The sequence below is a fragment of the Pteropus alecto genome, unplaced genomic scaffold, assembly GCF_000325575.1.
Source record: "Pteropus alecto unplaced genomic scaffold, ASM32557v1 scaffold223, whole genome shotgun sequence".
Lineage (NCBI taxonomy): Eukaryota > Metazoa > Chordata > Mammalia > Chiroptera > Pteropodidae > Pteropus > Pteropus alecto.
Genome location: NW_006434441.1, coordinates 2,874,637 through 2,893,202, shown reverse-complemented (window position 1 = coordinate 2,893,202; position 18,566 = coordinate 2,874,637). Strand labels below are relative to the sequence as shown.

The 18,566-nt window shown below is 46.2% G+C and overlaps 1 protein-coding gene across 1 annotated transcript in view; it reads right to left on the bottom strand.

The window, feature by feature from the left end:
- Positions 1 to 3,560: 3,560 nt before the first annotated feature.
- Positions 3,561 to 18,566, bottom strand: part of BUB1 (BUB1 mitotic checkpoint serine/threonine kinase) — a 36,404-nt gene continuing 21,398 nt past the window's right edge. The window contains exons 16-25 of the mRNA XM_006909451.3: positions 16,848 to 17,022; positions 15,364 to 15,451; positions 13,474 to 13,643; positions 12,240 to 12,383; positions 7,246 to 7,361; positions 6,785 to 6,946; positions 6,512 to 6,669; positions 6,240 to 6,414; positions 5,631 to 5,737; positions 3,561 to 4,163 (exon numbers count right to left, since the gene is read on the bottom strand). Coding sequence (XP_006909513.1) covers positions 3,968 to 4,163; positions 5,631 to 5,737; positions 6,240 to 6,414; positions 6,512 to 6,669; positions 6,785 to 6,946; positions 7,246 to 7,361; positions 12,240 to 12,383; positions 13,474 to 13,643; positions 15,364 to 15,451; positions 16,848 to 17,022 — 1,491 coding nt within the window. The 3' untranslated portion in view covers positions 3,561 to 3,967. The remainder of the gene's footprint in view (positions 4,164 to 5,630; positions 5,738 to 6,239; positions 6,415 to 6,511; positions 6,670 to 6,784; positions 6,947 to 7,245; positions 7,362 to 12,239; positions 12,384 to 13,473; positions 13,644 to 15,363; positions 15,452 to 16,847; positions 17,023 to 18,566) is intronic.

Sequence of the window (18,566 nt, the reverse complement as noted above, 5' to 3'; positions counted from 1 at the left end):
GGGAACACAAATGAGCCATCCAGTAACACGAGGAAAAGTGCAGGAACAAAGGGAGAAGCCCGACAGAAACAGAACACATAAAAACCGTGAAAAAAAAAGAAAAAAAAACCAAATAGATTTCGGAGCTGGAGAATGTAAGAAACCAGATAGAGTGACACGTGACCCTCACTGCAAATGTGGGTCTCTCCAGTGGAGGCCCAAAGACATACTAAGTTGTTCCTTCTTGGCTACATCATCAAGCACAAGAGTTACAATTGTTGCCAAGTGCAGGACTGGTTCTGGAGAACACCCAGTCCTGCAATGGAAAGCCCCAGGCACCCTTGCCTCCCCCAACCCCGGTCAGCCCTGGAATCTGGCACGTGTCTACCTCTTTGGAGTTTTAGACTGACCTGTTTCCTTAGCAGATCGTGGTCCTAGAGGGCTGTGCCATAACCGGAGGGGCTTGGGAATCAGGGTTTATCCTCGGTCCCTGGCTGCATACAGAAGGCCTTGCAGGCAGAGCCTCTGCTGTGTGTCTGAATGACACTTGCAGTCTTCGGATGGAGGGGACAACTCAGAATTGCCCAGCCACTCATCTTCTGCAGGATGTTTCCAGAGGGCGATGTTTGAAAGGCCAGGGGTCACCCTCAGCTCCAGATTATGGAGTGCGGACTTGGGGTGAGCTCAGAGCAGCGACTGTATCCACCCAGATGGGAAGCATTTCAGTATCATAATAGGGAAGGCTGAGTCCACGCATGCCCACGGGTCATCAGTGTGCTGGCATTTCCCTGCTGGATCCCCATTCCCCAGGCCTCACCTGTCACAGCTCCCCACAGACAAGGCTCCCACGTAGCCCCCGGGGCATGAGCACAGCACAAGCCTGTGGACAAGAGCACAGCCGTCCCAGGGGCTATAAGCTTTCTGGGCTTGGGCCCAGCTGCCCCTTTAGGACAAGTCAGTAACAACACGCTATGTGTGACAATGGACCTCAGAACCGCGTGGCCCCGGGAGTCACCCTGGCCAGCAAAGGCAAGTGTGGGGCTTCCCCTGGCCGAGGATGTACATGACTATCCTGGCAAATGAGAACCGATCCCTGCCCCATTGGGTCCCAGCCCGGGAGGGGTGGCCACAACGCAGTTGACAGAGGCTGGGGCTCCAGGAGGTTTCTGTCTTAAGCAGATTGTACAAGGCAGGGCGGGGAGGCTGGACGCCCAGTGCCTGGGGAGTGGTGGTGTTGAATGAATGCGACCAGCCGGAGTCCCAAGTTCTGTGTCACAAATCTTCCCCCCTAGAAGAAACCTGCAGGAAAAGGAACTGGGAGTTTCCGGGCCAGATCCCAGGAGGCCTCAGACCTCGTTAAAGGGTGGACATGAAGCCCCCTAGAGGGTCTGGGCATGGCCAGTCCTGCCTGCTGGGTCCATTTGCAGACGACTTTGTCTTCTCCATGTCCAAGGTCCCATCCCTCGACTTGCGCTTCCCCACTTAGAGCCGATGTGGCTCCTGAGACTGAACCGGAAAACTACAAGTTCCAAATATGTGGTCAAAAGAAACCTCAGCAAGAGGGATCTTCCTCCAAATTGTAGCCGGGCAGCCACTGCCCTGGGGCAAGAAGTGGCCCAGCCAAGTGCCATTTTTAGATACCCAGTTTCAGTGGTAGCTGTCATGCTTATGAAAGTGTCTTCAACCTCTAAGTCTCAAGCGTTCTGAGGGGCTGTGTCTGCTCCTGGCCCAAGTTCACAATACTGCAATGAACCTGTCCTCTGAGGCAGAGAACTTGGGGGTGCCCTTCAGTAGCTGGGGAGGGGGTGGCAGCCCAGGACCCTCAGCGCGCCCCCTGCCAATCCCTCCCCTCACTCCCCAAGAAGACCTGACTCCCTGATCTCCTCCAGGCTGCTTTTGGCACATCCATCACAGGGTCTGTGGTCCCAGGCCCAGTCCCACCCCCCACCCATCCTGCATGCATTGTAGAGATGAGAACAGAGGCTTAGGGACGTCAGATGGCTGCTCAAGGTAATACAGGTCAGAACTGAGAACCGTCCAGAGCTAGTGCTGCATGATGTTCCCTCTCAGCCCAGGCTTATCTGGAGGGAGGTCTGGGGACTGTGCAGTCATGTGCAGAACCCGACCAAGGATGTTTCACTGGCTTCCGTTAAAGGTGACGTCTGTGTGTGTGCTTCTCCAATGCTTATTCAGAATGGTTCTCTTAGTGAAATCTGAGATTTCTTGGGTGAAAAATACAACTACAGGGTTCAGATGAGGTCAGGCGTTGCTTGTTCAGTATCTCGGGCCCAGAAAGGTTAATTCTTAAAGGAAATGACAGTGGACTTGTATCAAATTCAGCCGCTTTGATTCAACAAGCCGTGACAGTTTAAAACAAGGCTATCAGAAAACCTTTGGATGGTATCTGTTTCTGAAAAAGGAACAGTTAGTTCAACAAACTGATGAATAAGAGCTGTCTAGCTACCAAAACACCAAGATGTCAGGTGATTCCTCAGACTTATTTGTGATATTTTAAAGATGCAATAAAAGTCATGTATTGGGAAAAGAAGAGACATAGGCATTTTTATAGTGACAGTTAATTATTTGGAAATTTCAAAAGAATCAACTGAAAAGCTTTTTATAGAAATGAATAGGCTTCATATATTCAAAATACCGGTTAGAAAAAACAGAAGAAACTAAATCTAAAATAGCAACCAAAAGTTTAGTCCTAAACATTTAAATTAGTACTAGTATTAAAAAATTACTTTTCTTCTCAATTGATGGCATTTTGACACAAGACCCCCAAAAAGCCATTTAAAACTTCATAAATCAATGTATAACACAGAAATGTTTAAAATTTCATGGCAACAGAGATCTTAAGACATGACAAATATTTACAACTCATATACCAAGGACTCCTACAACTTACCCTGAAAAAGAACAATCCAAATGAGATGTGGACAAAGTTCACAGAAAAAGGAGAAACACACAGTTCTTGAATGTATGAATGCATTTGGCCTAATTCAGAAGAGAATGCAAGCAAAGATCATGAGAAAAATCCCATTTTTCACCTGTCAGAGAGGCAAGGGTGGCAGAGCCTAGGCTGTGGGGGACAAAGGCTGTGTGTTTGTCCCCAACAGGGCTGTTTGCCAATATTGATACAAAATTACATTACAGATACAATGTATAACGAAACATCTCACACCACTGATAATGAGAATGTGCTATGTTGTAGTTACTCTTCCCTATGTGTTAAGTGGAAGAAGGCAGAATTATGCTAGTTGTGTCAAAAATACATAGAAAAATGCATGGAATCATTTTTGGGAAGGTTCACAAAAAGTGAGTTGTGCTTGCCTGTGGGATGGGGACCATGGCAGCGGGGTGGCGCTAGGGTGGTAGGTCAGTTCAGGTTGTAGGACCCAGCCCCCAGCTCTAAGTCAATACATGCTAAGTTGGCTGCTACGATTTTAGGGCCAATTTAATGATTTCCTCAGCTTATAAGACTACTTTCAAGATGTGAGATTCTCCTTTGAATGACACTTCTAAAAAATAAAGAGACTTCAGATTTTCGCTTTTAACCTTTCCCATAGATAGCAATGAAGAACAGGCAGAAAAAGACAATCTTTATTCATAAAAACTTGAGTCCCTTGAATATATTTGGGGAATTTTTATTTTACACAAATACAAACCCTCAAATTTAGAAAAAAAGCTGTCTTTGCCCTTTTTTGGCTCTAAGTGAACAGGTCAGTATTTAAAAGTGAAACTTAGAGTATGTTCACATCCAGATATTCTCACAAATACCTGTGTCCCCAGAGCAGCATGGTTCACCTGCGACACAGGGACCGTTATCACGTGTGTTTTGTTTAACTATTGACAACAACTAAATGGTCACATGGATATACTTTGCGGATTTCAGAAAGAAACATTTACATAAACAGTAAACAGGGAGACACTAAGCTCGAAGTGGGCAGGCCAGCATTCCCGAAGGGATTTCTGGGAGTGCCATATCTTACTTTCGAGAACGCTTATATTCTAAGAGCAGAACAATTAGCCTATTACGTAGAGTCTTAATCTTGTTTGTATAGTGCTGCTGAAATATTTTCTTCAGCTTTTGCCTTAACAAATCCAAAGATGGAAGATGATGACAATCTGGTATATTCAACATGATGTGAAAAAATTCATTCCACATGTCCAGATGAGGAAGCCTGGAGGAAAAAGCGCAAATAGAGGATAAAATGTAGCGTTCAGCATGTGGGACAACATGGGACAACGTGGGACAACCCAGAACAACTCCACTGCTGCATCTGACCTCCATAGGCCCGGACAGCTGAATTAACAACTTTCACCCAAGCGCAGCTTAAGGCATCAAGAATAGAAATGTTGAATTCATTATGAGTAAGAGAAATTAAGATATACTTAAAAGTGTATATATACCTTGTTCCCCAGAAGTGATTCAAGATAAGTAGTCTCAATAATTGCTTGGCAGTGGGAAAACTTTTAATTTTTTTTTTAAAACAGATGTTTTGGCTAGCTGCATGTGCTGTAGTGATGCCAAGGGTTTGACAAGCCTCCTCGTAGATGTGCCAGGACCAGGTGGACGGGAGGGACTGTCCAGAACCGAGCTTGAACTGAGTTCCAACTGCTGTGAAACTCCAGAACATGGAGATAAGGCACTGGGACAGGAAGAACGTAGGTAGACCCTGTTCCAGACAGGAAGCTCAGCCTGCTGCTATGATGTGGCCGAGGGCAACAGGTTTCTGTGCCCACAGGTGGTTGGAGATGGCAGCCTCTGAGCACGGGCTGGGCCTTCCGTCAGGAACAGGATCAGAGCGGCTGCTAAACGTGTTGTCTGTCACGCAGAGTAAAGCATAGTTGTTGTAAGTTTTCCTCTGGGGCCTGAATCTAGCTTATTTATGTGCAGACACTACATTTTAGAAAATTACCGCTGTTTCTTTTCTTGTCTGGGTATGTAAAACCCATTAGGCTGTACACTTAAGATGAGTACACTTTTCTGTGTATGTTTTTATACCTCAGAGACAATTAAGACAAAGTATAAATGACATAATGAACATACATGTGCCAAAAGCTCAGCTCAAACACTGCCAGTCTAGTCACACGGCACTGCATTGGGAAAGCCATCTGCGTGGATGGGAGAGGCCTACTCTAATCACCACAGATGACAGAACAGTGTAAGAAACACTAGTCATACAGGGATGGGACTTAAAACCCTCTCCTGTGATGGATGGCTGCCTCATCCTATTACTTCATAACTTACAAAGCCCCTCCACATGTATCACTCCCTTTGCTTCTTCTAAGAGACGCTGGGAAGCAGGGCCATCATTGCTCCAGTCACAGAGACAAGAAGACAAACAAGCAAGCACCACAGGCTTGGTGACACCAGGTGATTGGTGTGCACAGGATGCCAGCCACTTAGCCTGGAGCTTCCACTGCTTCTGTGAGGGCGCTGGCTGCCCTACTGCCACAAGTGGGGACAGAAGTAGTGAAGCCACGGAACTTGCTCACTGTGCCCAGAGCCCAGAACTGTGTCAAGTCATCATGCTTTCCAAGACATGGGTTCTCCAGGCAATGGCAGAGACCATCTTCCCCCAGATGGAACCCAAACATCTACAATGTTTACTCTTTTTTCATGTAGCACTGACACTAACACCCACCTTCTAAAAAGACCTTCAGGCTTCCAGACTCCGCCTTCGTTTTTCACTTTCATGTAAGAGCCAAAAAGCATGCAGTACACTGTTGCTGCAACTCCAAAGTAATCAATCTATAAAGAAAATTATAGGTCTATGTAATTTATACATGACTGTATTAAGATGTCTCTCTAACCTATGTGGCAAGGTAAACAATCATAGGGTATAACTTGTAAAGGATCGTGAAAGCCATCTGTTCAACCACCCCACTGATGAGCCCCACTGAAGCCTCCAGGGACAGATCACCCCCTGCCCCTGAAGCAGCCCCTTGGAAAGCTCTGTTCTCTATGGGCCACCATGTCCTTCCAAGTTCCCTGTGTGGTCACCTACAGGCAAACATGACAGTAATTCCCTTGGACAGGGACAGCTTGGAAGGCCTCCCAACCCTTCCCCTGGGACTCTGGCCGCTGCTGTCACTGTGCTCCAAAGCCTCTCGCTGTGGGACAGACTCAAAACCGAATATACACTCAAGCATGGTCTAACTCCGGGACGGGACCAGGGCGGCGCAGAGTCACTTCCAGCATAGCAGGTGTAATGGAGGCTAATGCCTTCGAAGCCCTCCCTCTAGTTCCACACCTGGTAGGTCCACGGTTTGTTACTGAGCATCTCCGTACACTGGAAACCGGACGTTTCACACTTTCCTGTGAATGTAGTTCCTTTTGGGAAAAGTTTCATGTCTATGCTCTGACCCAGGTCAATCAGTGCCAGGCCAGCAGATAAACCATCATCTTCGCTGTCTTGTTCCAAAACTCTGTACCGAACAGAAACAAGGGCCTGGCTGTGTGAGCACGAACAACAAGAGCCTGCGGGGACGGTAAGAAGGGGCTCGACAGAAGTGTGACACTCGCCTGCTCCCGAGTATGAAGTTGTCTGGTTTGACATCCCCATGGATGATCTCGCAGCTGTGGACCTGTTCTATCATGTGGAGAATGCTGATAGCAAAGGACAGCACCAGAGCTTGAGGCATCACTTTCTCAGGGGTATTTTTATAGAGGTTGATGGCATTCTAGAAATAGGGGGAAGTGGATTCCTGAGCCGGCTGCATAGGAGCACAGGGACTTCCAGTCGAGATCTGTGCCCACTGCTACAGTGCAAGGCACAAGCCAGGATCCATGTCTTACCAGCAGCGTCCCGTAGCTGTGAAGATCCCCCACCAGCACGCTGCCATCCCGGAAGAAGTGGGCGGAGTAGAACCTGATAAACATGTGTCGCACACTGGGCTTCAGCCTCTCCATCAGCTGAGTCCCAATGTAGAACTCCCAGGGGTTGGCGGGCTTCTGGACCTGCAAACCAGGTATGTGACATTCACATCCAGTCTCACATTCTGGAAAACGATGGCAAGGAAGCAACTTCCACCCTGCTGAAGGATGTGGGGTGGCGACAGGCCGCACGGGCAGTTGCTGCGGCAACGTGACTAGTGGCAACATGACTAACGGCAAGGCAGTGCTGAGCCCTCGTGGGGCAGTGCTGAAGACAGACCTGACTGAAACCGTCACTGTCTTAAAAAAGAAAAAAGAGGCCAGCACACTCCAGTTCTAAAGTGCATTTCTATGTTGTACAAAGCGCTGCTCAGATCATTTACCTTCAGAACAAATTTCTGTTTGCTTTTGGTATCCTTCACATCCCCATGGGTAACTTCATAAACTTGGGCAAAAGCCCCTTCTCCGAGAAGGTGATCAATGTAGACCAGCAAAGAACCTAAGGAGGCAAAGGGGTTGGAGTGAAAAAAAAGGCTCAAAATACCAAAGACTTCGTCGGAATGAAGTGCTTGTAGAATTTCCTTGGTGCTTGAACTGCTTTAATAAACATGGATATAGCTCCCTTAGGAAATGCTTTTCCCATCTTGCATGAAAGTTAAATTCCTGCCACAAAACAGCGCCACCTTTAAATGGCGACAGAGGGCACGGGCAGCACTGTCAGGCTAGGCCTGTCACACGGTGGCAGGAACCTGGGCAGCCACCTTCTCTTTGCCAGTGGGCCCACATTTAGCTGTGCTGCCTACTTGGCAAGATGGCTGTGACGTCAGAAAGAACAGATAAAAACTCTCCGTAAAGTGCTAAAGGAAGCTCTAACATGCCTTTGAAAAATGCGAGTGTTTTATATCAGAATAAAAAGGGCAAAGTATAATCGTACCAATATTTCTAATAGATATTGAAAGTTTTTAATCGAAGTAAATCTTTTATTTTAGAATAGTTTTCAGTGTACAGCTTTCAAGCTGCACAGATAGGAGAGTATCTGTTTGTTCTGCACCTAGGCTCCCCTACTGGTGACTTCACATGGCCACGGCACACTTGTCACAAATAAAGAGCCAGCACTGGCACGATCCTATTATCTAAACCCTGCACTTCATTCGGACAACGCTAGTTTTCACTAATGTTCCAGGACACAGCTGTCGAGCCACCTCGGCCTCCGCTGGGCTGTGACAGTCCCTAACTTCTTGTTTTTGATGACCATGGCAGTTCCAAAGAGTACTAGTCAGGTAGGCTGTAGAACATCTCTCACACTGGGTTTGTCTTGATATTTTTCAGTAGCATTGGGGTTATTGGTTTAGGGAGAAAGACCCACAGAGGTGAAGTTGTAATAGATTTTTAAGGTAATTCTTAAAAAAGAATTCACAGATGCAAAACCAAACATAAAAAAGTAGATTTCCAGTTTCCCGTCTGGCATATGAGGCATGCAGAAGCCATCACTCCACCCTCGCAGCAAGAAAAAGCTGAAAAACTGAAACTCAACAATTCTTCTTAGATCCATTAGAGAGCCCAGGTCACAGGGCAAACTGCTGCCCCCAAAACTGAGGAGACAGAGAAGTAGACACAAAAAATCACAGCTGGCCAGAGCTGTGGTCCAGGGGCAGGCGCCCAGTACCAGGCGGACTAGGACAGAAAGAGCTGGCGTCACAGACCATATTTAAGTCTGCAGTGACAGCAATGGCCAGACTCCCAGGGAAACCCAAAGATAACAAGGGAGACAGAATTAAAGACACAAAGGGAAATTTCAGCTCTGATACCTACAGTGACAGCAAACAGTAAGAAGCCTAACCCCAAGCCAGATGAGCACGTACCTTCCTGAGGACCTACTTCTTGCAGGCCCTTGGACCCGGCAAGTCAGGTCTGGCTTCTATCGAAGGCATGAGGCGCACTAGGAGACAGAAGACGGGCTTGAAGAGAGGGAGTGAGTACCAGAATCAGACATGGATGTGGCAAAGATCTTGGAATTAAAAGACCAGGAACTGAAGAGAATTATGATTAACGTGCTAAAGGTGCTAATGAAGAAAGTACAACATGTAAGCACAGCTGTGTCATGTTAGCAGACAGAATGAAACTCTAGGGGAGAGCCCAGAGGAAATGCTGGAGAGAAACACCAATGGAAAGGACGCCCCTCCCATGTGCTCACCAACAAGGTGCACACAGCAGGGGAAAGGGTCTCTGAGCTGAGGATGTGTTAGAAAAATTTCCAGAACTGAGACACAGAAAGAAAAAGGTGTTCCAGGCTTGGGGACAACTGCAAAAAGTGTAGTATGTGTAATGAGAATGCTAAGAAGAGGAAGAAAAAGAGAAAGAAACTGAAGAAATATTTGGGGTAATAATGGTTGAGAAATTTCCAAAATTAGTGACAGATACTGAGTCACAGATGCAGGACACATACCAGGGAATCTATGCCCTAGCCACGGGACACCCACGCTGCAGGAGGGGAGATGGAGGAAACGCTGAGAGGAGCCAGGATCAAACCACCTGCAGAGGGGCAAGGACAAGTCACAGCGACTTCTGTCCAGAGTGTGGTATTCTGGAGAGAAGAAACTGGCACTGAACTCTGTGTCCACTCAAATGACCCCTCTGAAGGCGAGGCGGAAACAAAGCCTTTCTGAGACAGACAAACATTAAGGGAATCTGTCACCAGCACCCGCCTTGCAAGAAATGTTTTAAAAAGTTCTTCAAAGAGAAGCAGGGTAGGTCAGAAACTGAGATCAGAAAAGTGTAGGAAAAGGGATAAAATAAAGCTTTTTGTGCATGTAGTAAGTACGGCTTAAGGATAAGTAGAATGAGTGATAGCCATGTTATCGGGACAGGAGGGAGGAACTGGCAACGTTCTGTCATCAGGACCTGTACCACCTGTGAAGTGGTACTGTGTTATCTGAAGGTAGGCTTGAATTAGTTGTAAATGTAAACTCTAGGGAAACACTAAAAAAAGTAACAATAGAACTATAATTGATATGCTACGAGAAAAATGAATTACATAAATATTCAATTAAAACCAGAGAAAGCAGAGAGTGGAAGACAAAAAGGGAGCAAAGAACAAGGGTAATGAATAGAAAGTAATAAACAAATATGGTGGATAGTAATCCAACCACGTAACAGTCACTTTACATTATCAATAGACTAAATATACCAATGAAAACAGAGATTGTCATAGTGGATAAAAACCCAAGACCTGACTATGTGTTGTCTACAAGAAACTCATCATGAATGTAAAGACAGAGACACGACCCCAATCAGAATCCCACCAAGTTATTTCATGGGTCTACACAGAGCGGGAAAGGCCCAGAATAGCCGACACAACACTGAAGAACGAACCCGAGGAGTGATATTACCTGACATTGAGACTTACTATAAAAGCCACAGCAGTCAGGATGCTGTGATGTCGGTGGGGAATGGACAAACAGATTGACAGACGGACAGCCCAGAAACAGGCCTCACACACAACCAGCTGCCCACTGACACAGGAGCAAAGGCAATTTAATAAAGGAGTCTTTTCAACAAATGGTGAGAGAACTGAATGTCAACACGCAAAAATAAATCTAGACACAGAACCTTTCACAAAAGTTAAGCCAAAATAGATCACAGACCTAAATGTAAAACACGAAGCTATAAAAGTCTTAGAAGATAACATAGGAGAAAATCTAGATGACCTTGGGTTTGCCAATGACCTGTTAGATACGACACTGAAGGATGATTTGTGAAAGGGAAAAAATTGACAAATTGGACTTCATTACAATTAAAAACTTCTGCTCTGCAAAAGGCAGTTGATAGAATAAAAAGACAAGCCAGAGACTGAGAGAAAAATCTTTGCAAAACACTTATCTAAGAATTATTCAAAATATACAATAAACCCTTAAAACTCAAAACTAAGAAAACAAACAAATCAATTACAAAAGGGGCAAAAGACCTGAACAGACACCTACCAAAGAGGATGTACAGATGGCAAAACAAATACAAAAATGTTCATTCAACACCAGATGCCATTAGGAGCTGCAAACTACAATAGTGGAACACCACAGTGAAGGCCAAAAACACTGAGGACTCCAGACGCTGGGAGGATGTGGAGCCGCAGAACCCCCATTCTTGCTGGTGGGGATGCAATGGTACAAATCCCACTGGGGACAGCTTGGCAGTTTCTTATAAAAGCAATCACACTTCTTCATATTCACACAAATGAACAGAAAATTATGTCCATATAAAAACTGCACTGGAATGTTCACAGCAGCTTTATTACAGTTGCCCAAACTTGGAAGCAGCCAAGACGGCCTTCAATAGGCAAATGGATAAACACACGACGGTGCATTTGTACAATGGAATATTACTCAGCAATTAAAGAGCTAATAGGCCATGAAAAGACATGGAGGAACCTTAAATGCAGATTGATAAGTGAAAGAAGCCATCTGAAAAGCCTATGTACTGCACGATCACAACATAACACGCTGGAAAAGGCAACACCTTGGAGACAGTAGGAAAAAGCTCAGTGGTGGCCAGGGTTCCAGGTGAAGGTAAGAAAGGATGAACAGGTGGAGCACGGGCACTTTCAGGGCAGTGAAACCACTCTGCATGACACCGTGTTGACGGATACATATCATTATACATGTGTCCAAAACCACAGGATGGACACCACCGAGAGTGACCCTGACATAAACCACGGGCTTTAGCTACTAACACAACAATGCTGGCTCATCGCCTTCAACAAACGTTCTACACTAATGTGAGACACTGTGCGTGTGTGTGTAGGGGTGTGTGTGTGTGGGGAAATAAACTGCCCAAAGTCTTGCTCCCGTCATTGTCCACTCCCACTAACAGTTAGCCATCTTCATTAGTTTTAATACTATCAAACATGTATACGACCGTCTACACTTCTAGGAAACAAAACGGAGCACACAGCACTAGCCTACTCTTTCACTTAATGGCATGTTTTGGAAGGCATCCCCTCTGAGTACAGAGCTGATGTCATTGTGGAGGTGTCCCGTCATGTACCTAAGCAGTCCCCCGTGACACCTGTGTGGCTTCCAACCTGCCCTTACATACACATGCCACTTTGAACATATGCATCTGGGTAAATTCTTAGAAGTGGGTGATTGCATGTGAGTTTATAATCTGATAGATATTGCCATCTCTGTTATAGCCCCAACGATGGTCAAAATGCTCCCATCATGGCTTAATAATATGTTTACTGAGAACTCCCAGTTCTCAGTTTACTCCCAGGGTAATGTTCTTACCTGCCCACCTGGGGGCGGTGCTAGGAGCAGCAGGTCACCACCAGCTCCCCATGGAGAAACAAGGGTTGGAAGTCTTATCACCACATGGCTCTTACCCAGCTGGAACTCGGTCTTGGGCTTCATGGCAGGGAGCTTGCACTGCCACTCAAAAACGTCTGGATGGGAGTGCAAGGGCTGAGGAAGCCCGGAGAGAAGTTTGAGAATCAGTTCACCATCCCACGGATTCTCAACAGCAAGGTCTTAAAGGGATAGAGACAAAATCAGAAAATAAATTCAGCACTTGAGGAATTAGAAATAAAACAAGTGGAGATACGTGTTAAATAACCTTTCAAAAGCCTCATCTTTAAAGAGCATTGAATCAAATAATAAAGAACCAGTTTCAAGAGTCAAAATGGCTAGTTCCACATGGTTCAATGCCATTTTAGAGTTACACATTTAGATCAACATTCAGTTGAGAAAAATGAAACCAACACCAGGGCACCAGTTTCACTCCCCTGGGGCTGTCGGTCTGGCCTCTAGCACAGCGTGAGCACCCGTCTCAAAGGCAGATGTGAATATTTGTTAGTTACTTCTGACATATGCCCAGATATAGACTTTAAATTGCTTTTCCACTTATGTCTACAAAACATGTTGCCTTTAACACATACTACCTCCATGCAATGTGCATGTATAAGATATTTTGGCTCCACAAAAGAGAAATCATTTCTGAAGGGAAAAAAAAAGTTAGTGGCCATTATCAAAGACTGATCAGCATAACTAACACATGCTGAAGGCTAAGTGCGTGGAAGACACCGTTCTGAAGACTTTATGTTTGGTACCTTCCTTGGTCCTTATGATAAGACTAAGTAGGTACCACTTTCACCTCCACTTTATGGAAAGGACAGAGGGCCACAGAGGAGCGAGATGGTCTCGGTCAAGATCACATAACCTCTTAAGGGCGGGGCGGGGGGACATGGCAGAGACTGTGCTCCTACCACACTGCAAAACTCTCTGTGCGGCCAGGGGCGGGGGTCCCGTAACCCCGAGCCTGTTACTGTTCTGTGACCTGGGAACAACAGTATTACATGGACACCGGCATGCAACAGGGACTCTGATTCCAACCCCCACTTCCCGCCATAGTTAATTTGACGCCCCTGAACACTAACATGGACGAGCTCATCCTGAGCACTCCGCTGTCGCACTGCACCCTGACGCGGCATGCTCATCCTGGTGGAGCTGCCTCTGTCCCAACAGAGTTCAAGGTCCTGCCCTGCCAGCTCTCCCAGAGCAGCTTTGACCAGATCACTGTCCTACTCCAGGGCACAGAGAAGGCTGAGCACCTGTTTGTACCTGGTGAACGAGGCTGTGCCTGCTCTGCCTCAAGTCCAGTGACGGTGTCTGCGCACCCCGCCGCCGTGGCAAGGTCAGCGTCTGTGAGGGTGCAGGCCGCCAGGCCCCGCTCTGCCTCTCTGGTCAGTGCGCTGCCTGCAGCTGCTGCTAGGCTTCCCTCCTGCATTGGGCTGGACGTGCGCAAGGGATGAGAGAAGGGAGACAAAACACCTCTTGGTTACAAGCCTGCCGGGTCCAGGCACATCGAGCCCCACAGAGCAGCTTCCTTTTCATTCTAGGGATGACATTCAAAATTGCTTCACTAAGAGTTGATTAAAGTGTTTTCTTCAGATAAACACACATGCAGCTAGTACGACGCAAATAAAAATAAGTCAAAGAGCTGGTAACACATAGATAACTGGGGGGCAGAGGACAGTGGATGTTCTTTGGTAGGAAATGTAGGAACGGGTTTATTCCCCCAAGTTGTCACCTGAATGTCAGGCCTGTCATCAAGACTGAACACTTAACTTTATTCCAAAATGCCTTCTTTTATAACACTGAATAAGAAGTGACAACCCACCCACCTAGCACCAGTACACCTCCGCACATGCATGTGGATGCACATGCACCCTCGCATAGTTGCTCATCACTCACGGACCCCATATTTACACATTTGCTTGCATGCTAAATGTTTTAGTAACCCAAGTCAATACTCATGATGCTTTTGGAGTCACCTGCAAACACTCAGAGCAGCAAAAAATGTGAGTTACCCAATAGGCATCCCCAGGTGAGGTTGAATAAGGACGCATGCCGTCGCATTTCAGCTCTCACACTGAGTGCCCTTTTGCAGTGTACTCAGTGACGGGGTTTAAGTGCTGTCCAGTGTTCTGGAGTGCTGGAAGGCCGGGACGTGCCTCAGGAAGAAAACTCATGTGCTGGTGGGCTTTGTTCAGGCCCCGATTTCAGTGCTGCTGGCTGGGAGCTCAGTGCTAGCGAGCCAATAGCACATATGGAACAAGGTGCCTTTAACTAAAGTGCTGTGACCAGAGACTTGCAGGGACCTTGCTGTGTGTTCCCTCAAGGAGCAGTGGTTCGGTGTAGGCAGTGACTTTGGAGAGAAGAGCCAATGACGACAGGACTCAAGTGCATATACAGCCCCACACACGTAAACCCAGCCTCACAGCCAGCACCCACACACACGTGGACAGAATACGCTTCTACACAGATGAACTGACACCCGCAACTTCAGGTTGCATTTTTACCTTTTGACATAGGCATTTTTCCTGTGAATATTTTTTAAAAAAATAAACTAATTTTGGAATAATTTCAGATTTTAAAAAATGTTGCAGAGATACAACTCAGTTGTTGCAGATGAATGAAAGGGTCACTGTGGAAAGTGTGGGCATGCGCTGCTATAAGACACTCAAGGGTGTAGGCACTTCCAGTGTCCATTACATCCACCAGACTCTTGAAATATGATGGGATTTTACTTCTGCAAAGCATTAACGAAGGGCAAGTCTGCATTTTGCACTGATACCTAAGAGGCTTAAACACTATTATCTTCCTCTCATATAAGACAGTTACCGATTTTCTCGATCGTAACAGGTGTGAAGAAGGAATTATGTTGGCCCTGTTCTGCACTAGTCTTTCCAGGTTGGGCCTTTGGCAGGAAGGGCCTGCAGAGGAGTCTGATGCGGAGCTCACGCCCTCAGGGACTCGGTGGCCACACTGCTTCGCTCATGGCTCGAGTGCCCATGTTTAGGTAAATTGTCTTTATTCAGAGAGGACCTTCTGCCTTCAAGCTGCTAGTGAATAAAAACTACCAGCCTTGAAGGGTCGGAACCATGTCATATTCTAAAAGAAAAGCTAATGAGAAACGCAAAGGCAGGGCCACACTCGCGCTCACAGTACCTGAACTTCCTGTCTTCTGAGGGTTGCGCCACGTTTCCTTCACGAGCATCCAAAGTCACATGGGCGTACTGTGCTGCTACCACGTTTTCTGATATATATAGAAAATTAGAGACCGACATTATGTACACATGTGTACGTACACATATTTTATATGGTTATAAAGTCCAGGATTCCTTTTTATACTGACTTGCATTTTAATTTCAAAATAGTGTTCCACGGTAAAATGTGCTGTAAACTTTTAAAAATGGGGCGGGGGGATGACTTAAAAAATCCTACTACTAATATATGTAAAAGCATTTCAACTGTTTACATCTAGTCCATACAATCCTTCTAGAGAACAGGGCCTGGAGAGGGCCTGGTCACTGTGGGCAGGATGCCCAGACCATGGGAGAGCACTAGTGTGGGTGGCAGGCCACACCCTGCTTTGGGAGAACCTGATGACAAAGACATGAAGAATGAAAGGCTGACATGCTTCTGAAGGGCAGAGGTTATGTTGACTTTGCGTCAGTCTACTGGTGTTTAGCTGATTGGTGTGGAGTGTTACATCACAAAGATCCCTGGGAATACTCATCATCCTTTAAATTTAAAACAATGACAATGACTATTGACGGATAGACCAGATAGGGCAGAAACATGGAATAAACTACTGGGTGAGCTCAATACCACGCATGGCAAGCACCACCCCAGAGTAAATTTTATCAGGTATTGCCTCACCGAGCAGGTGCTCACACTTCTCATCCTAGAACACTAGCTTTTGTTGATACAACCAAAATGGCAAATCCTCTAAGTGTGGCATGTTGACTGTTTTGAAAGACTCTGGACTGATTAAACTAGTTTTCTTGACTAGAAAAAGCTTCAAAAACTTTTCTTTATTGAAGTGGCAAGCTTGTGATAGCATTTAGCAGTTGTCCAAGTTTTAAGGGACTCTCCTTTAAAATTCAGGAGAAACATACCAAGCTGTGAAACATTTTAAGTCTAGGGCTCAGCTGTGCCTCTGCCTTGGGGAGTGACTTGTGGGCATGCTATGGTGGATAGTGCTATTTTTTACAGAGGTGCCAGTGAGATCAGAGTTGGCAGGTAAATCAGCAGTCACCAAAATGGGACGGTGGCCTGGGTCTCACAGGTATGCTCTATAAGCTGGTCCTTAATGATGGCTGCGCCCAGTGTCGATATCATACATTAAGGGTCACGTCTAGGGGAAATAAGGGCTATTTGTGAGTTTTTCATTACTCTTTTGAAGTTAGATCACTAACAAATAAGAGGATATGATTTTCTGAATTAGTACTTTGCTACATCTCCAAAGTAATGAAGTTTGCAGACAAATATCAAGAACTAAAATTTACTATTTGTTACTTTTATCAAATTAGAAAATACAAATGTGCATTATTTTTAGCCTTCAACTAATGCAATCTGTCAACAGTGACCTTATTGTTTGTGGTAAATTGTACAATAAATGTACACCCTATAGGAGCAGTGTCACACACCTTTGTCCTCTAGAGCGTGCACTGGGCCCACCAGAAGCTTATGGGAAGGCGTGGATGCAAGCCGTGCGGCGGATGTAAAGCCTCCTGGGCTCCTGGGGCTGGGCGCCAGCATCTTGGGGCAGCGGACGCCCCAGACAGTTGAGTCATCAGGAAACTCCTCAGGACATGGCACTTCCTGAAACAAAAGATGAGCTGAAAAAAAGCAGCCAGCCCCCTGTGTCGTCATGAAATTTAACATGTTACAACTTTTAAGATAAAAGAGAAATTAAAGAAGAAACAGACATAGCACTGGCAACCACCCAGCTGACGACGTCGTGATTGTCATTTTTTCCCCCAGAATTAGACCCTGTCATACCCCAGTGGGCTCCACCGTACACAAGGGTCACATGGTCTTTTCATTTGAAAAATCTAGAGGAATCTCGAAGATAGCACGGAGCTCCCACATGCCCTTGGGCGGACTTCTAGGGTAACATTTATAGAGCCCTAACATCCAGGGAACTACATGGCACTAGTGACCACGCCATCGTTTGGGTTTCCTCACCCTCCCACTTGGGTACCTCTTCTCAGACCCCGTCCTGGATGCCACACTGTGTTTAGCTGTCACGCCTCCTTAGCCTTCTGCAGGCCATGCCAGGTCACGGGTTGTTCCTAGTCTTTCTCACACTGATGCTCTTGAATCCTGACCAGGAACTGTGTAGAATGTCCTCCAATTTAGGTTTATTTGCTGTTCTCTCAGGATTAGACTGGGGTTATAGATTTTAGGGACTAGCATCAGGGGTAAAGTACCCTTTCTTATTACATCATGTTTGGTGACATAAGACATCAAGTCAATTTTTCACTGGTCAGCCAGTCAAAGTGGTGTCTGCCAGGTTCCTGCACCGAATGGCTTGGCTCTCCGCTTTCCATCCTCTGCTTGTTAAAAGGAGGTCACTAAGTCCAGGCTATCCTCAGAGGAAGGAGAACTGAGCTTCACCTTCGGGTCAGAGAAATACCAAAGAATTTGGGAACAAAGTAACTAAAGTAATTTGGCCACATGAATGTCCTCTTTCCTCTTATAGTTTTGCCCGCTAATTCTCAGACTCGCCCGTGGCTCTTGCTGCGACTTTTACTGTGGCTCTAATGGCTGCTTTCTCTTGGCACACATTTCTCTCCCTGACTTGGATCTTCTGTAAGGATGTTTTGTCCTTTCTCTCCCACGCATGTGTAGCAATACGGATATTTATTTTATTTCTTGCTTTACAACCTGATGCCACTCTGGGCTACTTCTTTCCTGCTCACGCTGTCCAGGTGTGGCCACCGGCCACTCAGGTGGCCCCTGTGAAGCACTTCATCCCTTCCTTTCTGGCACAACGAGATGCTCCCAGCTCCTTTATAGTTCTCCTGCTCCAGCCCCAGAATTAGCTACTTATCCAAAAACACAAAAGTCCAGTTTTAGAGTCTATGACAAAGGAAGAAACTGCCGAGTCAGAATCGCACTTGCCCAAAGCCCTTTGGCTGACCCTAAAACGCCCGTCATGGTTTACACCCCGCGGTCTTCACGGATTACACTTTGTCTCTTCTGACACTGCAGGCAAAGCTGGCTGGTCATTCGCCAGGGGAGCAAACACAGGATAAAGCGACTGGCCTCTGCTCAGCGCCAGGACAAGCGGGAAACCTAGCACAGGTTTTCAGTCAAAGCTGAATAGTCGGTAAAATGCACCTAAGAAGCAATGCTATTAT